This window comes from Microcaecilia unicolor, chromosome 3 (genome assembly GCF_901765095.1).
Source record: "Microcaecilia unicolor chromosome 3, aMicUni1.1, whole genome shotgun sequence".
NCBI lineage: Eukaryota > Metazoa > Chordata > Amphibia > Gymnophiona > Siphonopidae > Microcaecilia > Microcaecilia unicolor.
This window is the reverse complement of record NC_044033.1, coordinates 344861377-344876549: the sequence shown is the minus strand read 5'-3', so window position 1 is coordinate 344876549 and position 15173 is coordinate 344861377. Positions and strand designations below refer to the sequence as shown.

The window sequence follows — 15173 nt, the reverse complement described above, 5'->3', positions numbered from 1 at the left end:
GCTTTTTAACATATTTATAAATGATCTAGAGATGGGGGTAACTAGTGAGATAATTAAATTTGCTGATAACACAAAGTTATTCAAAGACTGGGAGACTGGCGTTCAAATGGCAGATGACGTTTAATGTGAGCGAGAAATGATGCATATGGGAAAGAGGAACCTGAACTACAGCTATGTAATGCAAGTCTCCACATTAGGAATCACCAACCAGGAAAGGGAGCTAGGTGTCATCGTTGATTATATGTTGAAACCCTCTGCTCAGTGGTGCGGTGGCGGCTAGGAAAACAAAAAGAATGTCAGGTATTATTAGGAAAGGAATGGAAAACAGAGCCAGGTGGACTTCTATGGTCTATGTTCAAGAAACTCTAAAGAAAGACTATGATCAAGTATATAATATCATATTCATTGTTGATTTAAATCTTGAATTGGTAATGAATGTTACTGTTGGGCAGACTGGATGGACCATTCAGGTCTTTATCTGTCATCACTTACTATGTTACTATTGGGCTCATATTCAAAAGAGAAAAACGTCCAAAATGTGGCATAAGCCTGCATTTGGACGTTTTTCTCACAAACACGTCCAAAACAGTATTTTCAAAACCTATTTTTAAACGTTTTTCTTTGAAGTCCATCAGAAGTACATCCAAATCTCAAGGGGAAATGCCAGAGGCGTGTTCAGGGTGAAACTTGGGCGTTCCTATGAATTAGACTTTTTTTCAGCCATAATGGAACAAAACAAAAACGCCCAGGACTAAATCTTAGACGTTTTGAGCTAGACCTGTTTAAAGAATAAGGCACAAAAAGTTGCCCTAAATAACCAGATGACCACTCGAGGGAATCAGGAATGACCTCCCCTTATTCCCCCAGTGGTCACTAACCTCCTCCTCACCCCCCCAAAATGTGATGAAAAACATGACTTGCCAGTATCTGAGCCACCCTCAGATGTTATTCTCAGGTCCATCAGAATAGCATGCAGGTCCCTGGAGTAGTCTAGTAGTGGGTGCAGTGCACTGCAGACAGGTGGACCCAGGCTCCTACCTCCTCCTACCTGTTACACTTGTGGAGGAAACTGTGAGCCCTCCAAAACTTACCAGAAACCCTCTGTACCCACATATAGGTGCTCCCTTCACCCGTAAGGGCTATGGTATTGGTGTACAGTTGGGGGTACTGGGGTTTGGGGGGGTTGGGGGGGCTCAGCAGACAAGGTAAAAGAGCAATGGTCAGATGTGTACCTGGGAACATTTTACGAAGTCCACTGCAGTGTGTGTTATATGGAGTGCTAGTCAAGGTTTTTGTGATCATTACTAATTATTAAGTGCTCCTTCAGTTGATGTATTGCTGAATCCTAATTGATTGACCCCTGAGGAAGGCTAATATAGCCGAAACACAGACCGTGTTGGGTCCTGATTAAAGGTTTTTTGGAGCATCTTACCCTTGTGTGTGGTGACTGATCTCTTGACATTGGGCCCTCTCCACCCTATTTCTGTTGTGTTCGATTGCTGTGGAGAGTGTGAACCCCGCTTTGTCTCTCTGTGTGTGGAACACAATTGATCTGCATCTTATTAGGCCTTCCTCTGGCCCTTTTTTCTCCACCACCATTTCAAGTATGTTTCTAACAAAGTAAGTTTAATCTCTTCTTTCACATACCAAAACAAAACCAATGCTTTTTCTTTTTTTTTCCTCCACAGTCTCTACCACTTTGCCTTCTCCTAACATCTCCATTTCTGACCTCATCCCTCTGTGCCACCTTAAACATCCAATGTCACTCTCTTCTCTCACACCCATTGCTTGTTCATCTTTCTTGTGTACAATATAACATTCTATTCTGTACAATAATACAGACTTATTATCTTCTTATATACCTTTCTTTTTAACGGAACCACTTACTTCCCTCCAGTTTAACCATCTGACAATGTTCCTTGCTCTGACCCCTCTGGCAGGGGATCCATTGTAAATTTATTGCTGCTCCTAGGTATTTAAACTCCTCAGTTCTCTGTTATTTCTTCCTTCCAGTTTGTACAGATTAAATCACATCATTTTCAACATTAAAGGACCTGTTTAGAAACATGCAGCAAGCTTTCACAGCTTAAATTGCTTGCAGGAATAGCATTCAACCACAGTAACAGCAATCAAACAACCGTGACACTTAACATGTGCAGGAAATGGGTGAAGATTGGCATATGGTATGGGTGCAGAGAATGGGTGAGGAGAGCATCCTGCATTTAGCACACAGGAAGTTATTGTGCACTGTCAAAACTGCAGATAGCGCCGATACACTTACCACCTCCTGAAGAGGAGGCATCTGTGCTATCAAGGAAACCACTATAGCTGGTGCAGGTACAAATCACCCCCCCCCCCCCGGAATCCCCCCTCTAGCATCAATCTTTTGAACCCACCCCCTGATCCCTGATAGCAAACTTTGAAATCCATTTTCACCCCAGCCATCCCTGACATAAAACTTCAAACCCTCACTCTTTCTGACCCCACCCCCCCCAACATCAACCTTTTACATTTACCCACCCCCTGTAACCCTCCACCAGCTCTTACTGGGCAGCAGAAATGATACCCATATGCTCCTGCCTCATTGGTGACTGGATTCAAAATGACATCTCTAAACCCTAGCAGTTAAAAACTTAGTACCTTGGCTGGTGGAAATCCTGAAGCCTCACTAACTGAAGATCACCTCCATTAGAACTCCACCCCCCAAGGAAGTCTGGACACTGGTGAAATCAGCAGTATGCTTCCAGCCACTGAAACTGGCACCCCCTGCACATGCTCAAAATTCATGTGCAGGAACTCAAAATGCATGGAGGTTGCCAGGGTCAGTGGCTGGATGAGCACCACTGTCTTTACCAATGTTTAGGCACCCCGGGGCTTCCAGCAGAGGATGTCTTCAGCTAGTAGAGCTTGTGGATCCTTGCAACCTACATGAAGATCTGAGTTGCTGCAGGTGGGCCTGAACTCAAAGTAGGTGGGCCCCTGCCAACCCTCATATGCTGATATGAGACTACCACCGGAGCTGGTATTAGACATTCATAGGCTCAGGGCAGAAACATGGGAGGGGGCCCAGAAGCTGGCCTTCAGCTTATGCTTCCTTTAACTTGAGGAAGGTTTGGGGCCCTCTATGGTCTGGGGGCCCAAGACAATTGTCCTGTCTGCCACCCCAGAACCCTGACTACCATTAAAAGCTGTGTGCCCTTATTTGGCAACTTAACCCCTAGCGGTAGTACCACAAGACAACTTCTGAGGGTCAGAGGTGCCAGTTTGAACACAGGTGCTGATAGGGCAGAAACACCTGGAGATCATTTATGCCCCACCAGACAGGAAGGAAAACCCCAGTAAGTCAGGAGAGGTCTGGGGATTGGGGTAATTTGAAAAATTCATATAGGTGAGGGTGGGTCATTTGAAGGCTTATGACAGGAAAGGTATGGAAGTGTGGGTGTGTGGGTGGGTTATAGTTGTACCAGCCCCTTAGTGTATTCCTGAGAATGCATCCATGCATCCATTTAGGGAGTAATTTTACAACTGGGTGCTTCCATTTAAGTGCCCCAAAGCTATATTGCTATAGAATAAACAGAACCTGGAAACCCAGGCTCTATTATAGAATACAAGAGTAACCAGTATCAAGGCACCCAACATGTAGGCACCCACACTTATGCAAATCATAGAGCTGGTGTAAGCATGGGTAGCTAAATGTGGAAAGGATGGAAGTAGCTTACTATATTCTGTAAGCTGCCCCTTTAAATGGGAGCTCCGCCTATGTCCCACCATGCTCCTCCCCTTGCAAATACCCACTACGTAATTAAAGCAGATATTACCAAAGTAGCACTTACGCATTAAATTGCCATTTTACTCGCATATGTGTACACATACTCACTTATATGGCATTATTTTGTACATTTATGTGGAAAACATGTGTGTAAATGTCAGCGCCTGATCTACAGAATTGAGACTGGAGCAGTAATTGCATGGGCAGAAGCAGGCATGCCCCCAAAAGTTAATGTGCAGGTTTCACAGATGCATGGTAACTGCAACACAATGACACACTTTACCAAACAAGCCCATAAACATTGTTAGTACATAATCTGCCTTTGTTTCCATAGTCTTCAGTTCTCCTTCTTCCTCTCTATCCAATGTACTCCAATATGTGTTTATATCTTCCCTTTTTTATAAACTGAAATGTCAACACATAGAGATAAAAACCTATCACGTGAACGAGATATGCTAACAATGAAAGACAATCATTAGGTCACTTACCTTGCAGCCTTTGCATTACATTTGCAATATCCCTGGGAGATCTCCCCACCAGCCTGGATGAAGCCATCCTCTCTGCCTGGTATAGAAAACGTCCACCTGACAAAACCTTCACATCAAGCCACAGTCCACAGCAGGATGAAGTCCTTAAATTACTCCCCCAACATTTCGCTTTATCTCACCCGATGTAGTCCATGGCCGAGTCGCTGCAGTCTCGCAGGCAATGAAGGAGTAGACGGTCTATGTGTGATTCCCAGTATGACTAGTGAGATCCTCCTTCAAGAAACCACAGCCATCTGAAAAGGAAAGAGGCAGAAAGCTTAAGAAAAAATCTACCATCATGCCAGCAAATCTGAAAACCTAACCTCATGTCTTGTGGTACAAAAGTAATACAAAAAGTAACAGGAACAAGGTTTACTTTATCACTTGTGCCAGAGAGGCAATTAATGCTAAAAGCCTACTTAGCAAACAACATTTGAGCTACATCTTTGCAAACAAATGATTAACGTCAGCTGACAATCTGGCAGCCTTCAGATGCTGTCCATGATAAATACTGAGCAACAATGCTGTAAATGACAAACAAGCAATACTGTCCACAGAAGCAGGTAGAACCAGGAGACATTTGTCCACATGAATATTTAAATGCCCTAAATCAAAGGTAAGAGCATCTGAGAATCCAGCAAGTAGAACTGAATGTTCACGTCTGCTGCCAAATGGCAACATTTCTATTTCAAAATGAAATAACAAAGTTAGTTTGGAATTTTCCTCCTCATTCATTTTTAACCACTGCATCGGCAGCAAGAGGCATCGTGTCTGTGGATCTGGGCTTGAATTAAAGATGTACTACTTGTGTTTTTCCAAATTTGATCTCAAGGTGAATTATACTCAAGTAAAAAAGATGATTTCCTTGCCCAAACTGGCTCACGATCTAAGTCATAGCTGAGGCAAGGGAGGGTGAAGTGCCTTGCCTGAGGTCAAAACAGCGTCAGAGGGAGAAGAGAGAAACCTGACTTCACTGTCACTCAGCGCCAGATGAATCATGCCATAATGTGCCCATCATTAATATTCCATTGTCAATAATAGATGAAGATGAGTGAATGCCCCAAAAGACTCCGATATTCATTTGTAATGTCTAACCAGTTGGCTTTAGGCCTTATTATTCTACTGAAGCTGTTTTGTTAGCTATTACTTCCGAAGCTATGCTGTTATTTACACAGGGTACAGCTGCAATATTATTTTAATTTGACCTTACAGCTGCTTTTGATACAGTGGATCATGACATCTTACTGTACAAATTGAGTTTCATTAGGGATCGTGAGCAATGTATTGGAATGTATGAAAGAATTTTTGATGCACAGGCATTATAAAATTATGATGGCCAATAAGATTTCAACATAGTGGAAATCACCCTGTGAAGTTCCTCAGGGTTCTCCTCTTTCCCCAGCTTTGTTTAATATTTATATGACCTCATTTTGTAATGGCTTCCTTTCTATTGGGGACAAATTTTTTTTGTGCATTGATGATATGTTCTTATTAATACCAATTGATAAAGATGTAACCTCTATTGTTTCTTACATTGCCCAATGTACACAAAAAATTGAAGAGTGTTGCACATGGGCTTAAACTCAATAAAGATAAAACAAAACTCTGTAAGCCACACTGAGCTTCCAAATAGGTGGGCAAATGTGGGATACAAATGCAATAAATAAATAAATTATGGTTAAATCAAACTGAGATATCCATTCCTTCCAAGTTATCACTAGCAAATGGACTGACTCTTATGGTAGAAAAAGTTTTAAATGTTCTGGGTATTTATTTGGACATTTCATTATCATTGGTCCCTCAGATTAATTCTGTGGTTAAGGAGTTTGTTTATTTTTTTTAAACTGCACCAGCTTAGAAACATCCATCTTTTGTTGTCAGAGAAACATTTTGCAATTTTGGTTCACTTACTTAATTTATGTTATGTATAGATTATTACAATAGTTTATAATGTTTTTTATCGGCCACTTCACTTTCTAGACTGCAGGTTTTACAAAATACTGCAGCTAAACTGGTTTTTAGTATAAAGAGGTTTGATGCATGCAACTCCATGTCTCATAGGTCTGCATTGGCCCCCTATTACTGCTTGGATCTTTTTTAAGTTGGCCTTAAAGGCTCCTTCCCACTTAAATCACTTTGGATATCGGCCTCTTGGCTTTATGCTAATGCCTTTTCTACTGAGTAAGTTGTTACAGCATTTTCACTATCGCCCTCTGACCTCTGTCCCCTTCTTCCTTCCCTGTCCTACCCCTCTGCATCTCTACCTCTCTGTTCTATCCACTTTCCTATAAAACATTGTAATTCCTTTCCTTTTCTCACATTTTGTATTTTTTTAATTGTAAACCACTAAGAATCTTGCCTCACCAATGCATTACATTTCTTTGAAGGGGTGAACAAACATGTGGATAAAGGTGAGCCGGTTGATATTGTGTATCTAGATTTTCAGAAGGCATTTGACAAAGTACCTCATGAAAGACTCCAGAGGAAATTGGAGAGTCATGGGATAGGAGGTAGTGTCCTATTGTGGATTAAAAACTGGTTAAAAGATAGAAAACAGAGAGTAGGGTTAAATGGTCAGTATTCTCAATGGAGAAGGGTAGTTAGTGGGGTTCCCCAAGGGTCTGTGCTGGGACCGCTGCTTTTTAACATATTTATAAATGACCTAGAGATGGGAGTAACTAGTGAGGTAATTCAATTTGCTGACGACACAAAGTTATTCAAAGTCGTTAACTCGCGGGAGGATTGTGAAAAATTATAAGAGGACCTTACGAGACTGGGCGTCTAAATGGCAGATGACGTTTAATGTGAGCAAGTGCAAAGTGATGCATGTGGGAAAGAGGAACCCGAAATATAGCTACGTTATGCAAGGTTCCACTTTAGGAGTCACGGACCAAGAAAGGGATCTAGGTGTCGTCGTTGAAACCTTCTGCTCAGTGTGCTGCGGCGGCTAAGAAAGCAAATAGAATGTTAGGTATTATTAGGAAATGAATGGAAAACAAAAATGAGGATGTTATAATGCCTTTGTATCGCTCCATGGTGCGACTACACCTCGAATATTGTGTTCAAGTCTAGTCGCCGCATCTCAAAAAAGATATAGTGGACTTAGAAAAGGTGCAGAGAAGGGTGACAAAAATGATAAAGGGGATGGGATGACTTCCCTATGAGGTAAGGCTAAAGCGGCTGGGGCTCGTCAGCTTGGAGAAAAGATGGCTGAGGGCTAGTTGAGGGCTCATTATTCAATTAGGTTTTGCGCTCAACTTGGGTGCTCAACTTTGGGCACCACAAATAGAATCCAGGGGTAACTCATTAACGTATCCACAACACAGGAGCCCTTAGTGCCTCCAAAACAGAAGCGCATGACCTGAAAAAGAAATAAAATTCTCTATTCCCCGAGCACGCTGGAAATGGGCTTAGCATGCAGGATAGCTCAGGAAGGAAATTAAATATGAGTCGGTGCAGGATGGAAATTGTAAAATTCCAGAACTGTTGAGTGTGTGATCCCTGAGGCAGAAGGGTGTTTCCCATCGAAACACGGCCCTCTGTCGGGTCTAATGCATGAGTGGGTCTAATGCTTGAGTGGAGCTCATCCAGCTGCATGAGTTTCTTTGGTCTACCCTTCTGGATTTGACAGGTAGATCTCTTATATTTTCTTACATAAAGACTGAAGCAAAGAATTTATTCTGTCTCTCCGATATGGCCTTGTCCTTCCTGAGTGCCCCTTTTGTTCCTTCATGATCTAACGGTCCCACAGATTCCCTTGCAGGCTTACTGCTTCTAATGTACCTAAACAAGTTGTTACTGTGAGTTTTTGCCTCTGTGGCAAGTTTCTCTTCATATTCTCTTTTAGCCTTTTTTTATCAATGCTTTGCATCTAACTTGCCAGTGCTTATGTTGCTTCTTATTTTCTTCATTTGGGTCCTTTTTCCATTCTTTGAAGGTCATTCTTTTGGCTCTAATGGCCTCTTTCACTTCACCATTTAACCATGCTGGCTGTCATTTTCTCTTCTTTCCACTTTTGTAAATGCATGGAATGCATCTGGTCTGGATTTCCAAGATGGCCATTTTATATTTCTTCTCTCTCCATGTTCACCATCCATCTTCCCTCTGTATCCCTTATCTGTGCTGTACACCTTCTTTCCTCTTTGTCCATATCCCTACCCTCTGCCCCCTGATCAGCTTCTGCCATCTCACTGAACCTATTCTCCACTCATTCAGCATCTCCACGCTGTGTCCCTATCATGACATGTGCAGCACCTCCCCTCAGTGTCCCTGTGTTCAGCATCCCCCTTTGTGTCCCTACCCTCCTCCCGTGTATCTATCCCCTCTTTTCCAGTATTGTCCTTCTCTTCCACTCATGTCCAGAATTGCACATGTGTCTATATCCTGATGAACCCTCCATGGCCAGCATCTCTTCTCTTTATCCCTATCCCTCCTCATGTCCAGCTTCTCCCCTCTCTCTTCCTTTCCTCTGTACCCCCATCCAGGGTCAGCATCTATCCCTTTCTCTCCCCTGCCCCTCCCCATGCAGACTGACATCTCTCTCTCTCTGTCTCCAGCCCTCTATGAATCAGGAATATCTCTCCCTCCCCCTTCCCCTCAGGTCTGGTCTTTCTCTTCCCTATTCCTCCCCTCCCCACCCCCAATCTAGCATTTCTCCTCCTCACCTTGTCCACTCTCAATCTCTCTCTCCCCTCCCCCATTGGTCCAGCATCTCTCCCTCCACCCCCTCCTGCATGCTAAAACCACACTGAGTGGGATGACCACGGACATTTAGGGCTATGGAGGAGTGGCCTAGTGGTTAGGGTGGTGGACTTTGGTCCTGGGGAACTGAGGAACTGAGTTCAATTCCCACTTCAGGCACAGGCAGCTCCTTGTGACTCTGGGCAAGTCACTTAACCCTCCATTGCCCCATGTCAGCCGCATTGAGCCTGCCATGAGTGGGAAAGCGCAGGGTACAAATGTAACAAAAAAAATGGCTCTGACCCCTACGGCATTGTCCCCGGAGGCAGTGTTATACTAGTTACTCTTTTAAAGTAATTACAGTTAGTAGTTACTTCTCAGCTTAAAGTAATTAGCTACAATAATTAAATTAGTCATTTACAAAAGTAATTTATGTATTTATTTATTAGGATTTATTTATCACCTTCTTGAAGAAATTCATTCAAGGTGGTGTACAGTAAGAGTAAATCAAACATAAGGAATAGACAATTACAGCAGTAAAAATATTCAAATAATACAAAGTATAGCATAGTATACTACTTACAATGTCAACATAATACATAATAAAAGATTTTAATAGACAGCAAAGAGTATAAGCAAAGATGGAATATATAGATAGGTAAGAGAGTAAGAGGAGTTAGAAAATAAGGGTGAATAGTGGAGTGGTGCAGGGTTCTGTACTGGGACTGGTGCTATTTAACATATTTATAAATCATCTAGAAATCGTAACGATGAGTGAGCTGATTAAATTTGCAGATGTCACAAAACTATTCAAAGTTGTCAAAATGCATGCAGATTGTGAAAAATTGCAGGAAGACCTTAGGAAACTGGAAGACTAGGCATCCAAATTTCAGATGAAATTTAATGTGGACAAATGCGAAGTGATGCACATTGGGAAGAATAAGAATCATTGTTACCTGATGCTAGGATCCACCTTAGGAGTCAGCACTCAAGAAAAAGATCTAGGTGTCACTGTAGAAAATACGCTGAAATCTTCCGCTCAGTGTGCAACGGTGGCCAAAAAAGCAAACAGGATAAGAAAAAGGGGATTGTAACCTTTCTGTGGTTACAATCAAAACAGTTTACATATTATATACAGGTACTTATTTTGCACCTGGGGAAATGGAGGGTTAAGTGACTTACCCAGTCACAAGGAGCTGCAATGGGAATTGAACCCAGTTTCCCAGGATCAAAGTCCACCCCACTAACCACTAGGCTACTCCTCCACTGCTAGACAATGAAGAAAGGGATGCAAAATAAGACCAAGAATATTATAATGCTTTTGTATCACTCCATAGTGAGACCTCGCCTTGAGTACTGTGTTCAATTCTAGTCACTGTATCTCAAAAAAGATATAGCGGAATTAGAAAAGATTCAAAGAAGAGCAATCAAAATTATAAAGAGGATAGAACTCCTCCCGTATCAGGAGAGGCTAAAGGGGTTAGGGATCTTCAGCTTGGAAAAGAGATGGTAGAGGGGGGGATATGACTGAGGTTTATAAAATCCTGAATGGTATAAAACAGGTAAAAGTGAATCAATTTTTCACTTATTCAAAAAGTACAAAGACCAAGGGACACTTGATGAAATTAAATGGAAATACTTTTAAAACAAATAGGAGAAGCAATTTTTTCTCTGAAAGAATAGTTAAGTTCTGGAGCTCGCTGCCGGAAGATGTGCTAACAGCGGTTAGCATATCTGGTTTTGGACTAGTTCCTGGAGGAAAAGTCCATAGTCTGTTATTGAAATGGACATGAGGGAAGTCACTGCTGCCCGGGATTGGTATCAGGGAATGTTGCTACTAATTGGGTTTCTGTTATTCTTATATTCTTATAAATGGACTTAGTGTACCTAATACGGGATTTGCCTGTGTGCTATGCCCATTTCTAGCATGGCTGTAAAAGAGGCATTTTTCCATTTGTTGAGTTTCTGTCCGTGTGCTAATGATAGCATTAGCACAAGCTCACTAATAAAAATAATGTGGGAGCACTTACCGCCTCCTATTGAGGAGGCGCTAAAGCAGCCATTCCCAACCCGGTTCTTGGGGCGCGCCTAGTCCCATCGGGTTCTCAAGATATCCACAATGAATATGCATGAGAGAGAGATCTTCATGCATTGCCTCAAATGCATTGCAAACCTAACTCATGAATACTCATTGTGGATATCCAGAAAATCCGATGGGCCTAGGCATGCCCCAAGGCCTGGGTTGGGAATGGCTGCTCTAAGGGTTCCTCGTTATGAATGCGCTAACCAGTTAGTGCACCAGTAATGTCAGCATGCTAGTTGAATAGCGCTTCTATGCCCATTCTGCACCCCTGACATGCCCCCTTCATCCAAAATTTTAAAAAAGAAATACTGCACGCTTAGTGCACGCAAATTGCAAAACCAACACAGAACGCTTTAGCACTTCCTGCATTAGGCCATTTTTCCTGCGTTAAGCATGTGTTAGTGCTTAACATAGCTTAGTAAAAAAGCTTCGTAGGTTTCTAAATTTAGGAGCTAAAAAAAAAATATATATATATATTTAATATTAGTCTCAGCGCTGTACTCATAAGGGAGAATACCAATCTAGATATTTTTCTAAGCAAAATGTGAAAATGCTACTTTAAAGTAGTAAATTATAAACATCCTTGCAATATGTTTCATTTATTTACACAGGACCACCGTCAAATAAAGCATGGTAAATAAACTTGTACCATCTTAAAGTTAACTTAAATATGTCGTTAACCTCAGGAACCTCAGGCTCATTAGTTAAATGAAAACCGTTACACCAAGGATGCGAGTCTTCAGTGTCTACTGCACCTGGTCTGTGGCTCTCTGCCTGTTACTTTCCAGGAGGAAATGACTGAAGAATGGGAAAGGTAGAGCTGATGAATAGGGAGGGAGCATGGCTGATAAGTGTCAGAGAGCTCCTACTGTACAGCCATGCCCTCCCTTAGCAACAGAGCATTTCTGAAAAAGTCTAAAGATTCTATTCTGTAGGTTTAGTCACATGGCTATCCCTTTTATGTACTGCCAGAGACAGGGCTGACTTAACCACTGGGCCAGGTAAGGCACTGGCTCAGGGTGCCAAAATCTTCAGCCTCTGATTGGTTAAGCCTTCTATTCCCCTCCTCCTCCTTTGCATGTCCAGCATCCCTCTTCTCACCCCCCACCCCAGTCCAATTTCTCTCACCTTCTCCTGCTTACACATGTAAATGATTTCATATAAAATGCCCACTAGCCTGAAAAGATTTATTTACTAAGTTATATTCTGCCTAAACACTAGGTGGATCACAATAATACATCCAGAAAACTGTACCTATTCATAACAAAATTAAACATAAAAACAGATAGAAACACAGAAACTAGAATGCTTTCCCATAGTGTACCTGAACTGTCATTATGGCAAAGGATATGCAACAGGAACAAAAAGGTCTTCAACAGCCTCTTAAATTAGGCCACATTTGTGGCAAGGCGTATATACCCCGGCAGATTGTTCAACAAATGTGGTCCTGCAATAGAAAAAGCAACTGCCCTTATATCTGCGTAATGCACCTTTCCCAATGAAGCAGTTTCCAAATACTTTGCATCCCACTGACCGCAAAGTGCTGCACCAGCTGCTACACCTTCAAAACCTGTGAAAGCTACCAGGGAGCTGTCTCATTAATAGTCTGGTATATAAGCGTCAACACTTCAAATGAGATCCTGCTAGGCACTGGCAACCAATGATACTACTTTAGTATTGGAGTTATGTGCATGTACATAGAGGTTCCAGTAGTCAAACGTGCTGCAGCATTTTGAATCACCTGTAATGCCTTACAGCAGGCAGCCAAAACCCCCAGGTACAATGCATTACAATAATCCAACTTGCTGAGCACTAAGCTCTGAACTACAGTCCTATAAAGTCATAACCTGCCAGCATTGGTTTCAATCTACTCAGCAGATGCAGCTGGTAAAAGGATGAACATATCACCTGTCCTATATGTTCTTGCATTCATAATCCTGAGTCCAATACAACACCCAAAGTCTTCACACACTTCTTCATTGGAAGCCAAATACCCAGAACCCCAACCTCCCTTTGCACCTCCTAATCTATACATCTACCCACCAGTATAAGTTCTGATTTCTCCACATTCGATACCAACTTGTCACCTCCCAATCTTCTCCAAACACAGCTCCAACTGCTGAACATATTGCCCCCATTGGCCTCACCCCTGCAAATCATCCACATAAAGCCGACAGGCCACCCCAAAGTCTTGAAACACCTTCCCCACCGGGGCCATGTAACTATTAAACAAAAGGGCTGACAATGCTGGCCCTTGTGGTACTCCCATAACCGCAGGGTACATCGGAGACACCGTATCTCCAACCTTCACTTGCATCAATCGTCCTTTCAAATAAGACACAAACCACTCATAAACATGTCCTTGCAAACCAAGCTCAAGCAGTCCCGTCAGCAATACATCAATGTTCACAGAATCAAATGCTGAAGAAATCTCCAATGTCAGAAAACAATAAATATTCCTCTCATCCATACCACAACGCAACTTATTCGCAGTCGACCCCAACACCACTTTTTCCACAATTTTTGCCACAACCAGCAACAGCGATATGGGGCAATAACTGACTATAATATGCGCATAACTGTCAAGGCCTGTACTTTCACTGTGGGCAAGCAGAGGGCAGTGTATGGGGCAGAATACAGACAGGGTGGTGGAACACAGTAAGCAGGGTATGCAGGGCAAGGGGGGCGCCTGGCTTTAGCCCTCCTCAGCTGCCCTGCTATTTTTCACTGCCACGCTCCTTTTCTAGTCAAATGGTCTGATGCGCCAGCACCGTGTACACCTCTGAATCACAAAATTAACTACTTCTTGTTTCGTGAAACCAGAAGTAGTTAATCTGTGGCTCTGAGGAGCACGCATTGCCAATGTACCAGAGGGGCGAGGTTCAGCCCAGGAGGTGGATAAATGACCTACAGCAGAGTGTCGCGTACATTTGCACCACATTTCAGTTGGTGCAAATGGCAGCACCTAAAGTTACATGTGCATCCTGGGCATAAGCGTTATTCTATAAACCGTGCCTAACTTTAAGCATGGCTTATAGAATAGCACTTTTTTAGGCACCATATATAGAATCTATCCCATACAGGGGCGTAGCCAGACTTCGGCAGGAGGGTGGTCTAGAGCCCGAGGTGAGGGTGCACATTTTAGCCGACTCCCCCCCCCCCCCCCACCAACAACAACTTTGACCCCCCCCCACCGCCGACCCTCTTGCCCCCCCCCCCCCGCCACCAACCCTGCCCTGCCACGCCTACCTTTGCTGGCAGGAGACCCCAGTCCCTGCCAGCCGAGATCCTCTTCTTCCGGCGCAAAGCTTCATTCTGTTTCTGAGTCTGACATCCTGCACGTACAACATGCACGACGTCAGACTCAGAAACAGAATGAAGCCTTGCGCCGGAAAAAGAGGACCTCGGCTGGCGGGGGTTGGGGTCCCCCGCCAGCAAAGTTAGGTGGTGGCAGGGGAGGGTTGGCGGCGGGAGGGGGGTCGAGAGGGTCGTCGGCAGGGGGGTCCAGGGCCAAATCTACAGGGGCTCAGGCCCCCGTGGCCACACGTAGCTACGCCACTGATCCCATATAGTCTAGAGGTTAAAACAAACACATTAGGGATATGAAATTAATACCATCCTCAAATGTATCAGGAACACGATGCAAATGCCAACATCTACGTTGAGTCCTGAACCAAAGAAGGTGTAAAAGTGTGTGTGTACTCTACCCATAATATATGAATTATATAAAGTGTGGATCTGAAATTCTAAGGATTTATGCTTCTAATTTTGGAGCCCTTTTGCTAAAGCTTCGTACGCACTAATAGGAATTAGCATGCGCTAAATACCACGTGACCCATAAATATAAAATAGGACACAAAGCATTTAGGGCTAGATTCTATACATGGCGCCTGAAAAATCCACACGGAAAAAAATTACTCCCAGGCGTATTCTCGAATGCATGCCTATATTTTATAGAACAGGCTTACATTTTGGCACAGTATACAGAATGCACCAAGTGCTGTTCCATGTGACCAAATTTAGTCGCAGCCATTTAAACCATATGTTTTACTTGGTGTAAATCCTGATGCCTAAATTAGGCACAGAGCGGGTGTGTTCTATAATAACGCACATA

General features: G+C 43.0%; 1 protein-coding gene across 1 annotated transcript in view; it reads right to left on the bottom strand.

Annotated features, from left to right (window-relative positions):
* SYNE1 (spectrin repeat containing nuclear envelope protein 1) overlaps window positions 1–4297 on the bottom strand; it is a 982166-nt gene extending 977869 nt beyond the window's left edge. Inside the window, 1 exon segment of the mRNA XM_030198470.1 lies at window positions 4258–4297. Coding sequence (XP_030054330.1) covers window positions 4258–4273 — 16 coding nt within the window. The 5' untranslated portion in view covers window positions 4274–4297.
* Window positions 4298–15173: the final 10876 nt, after the last annotated feature.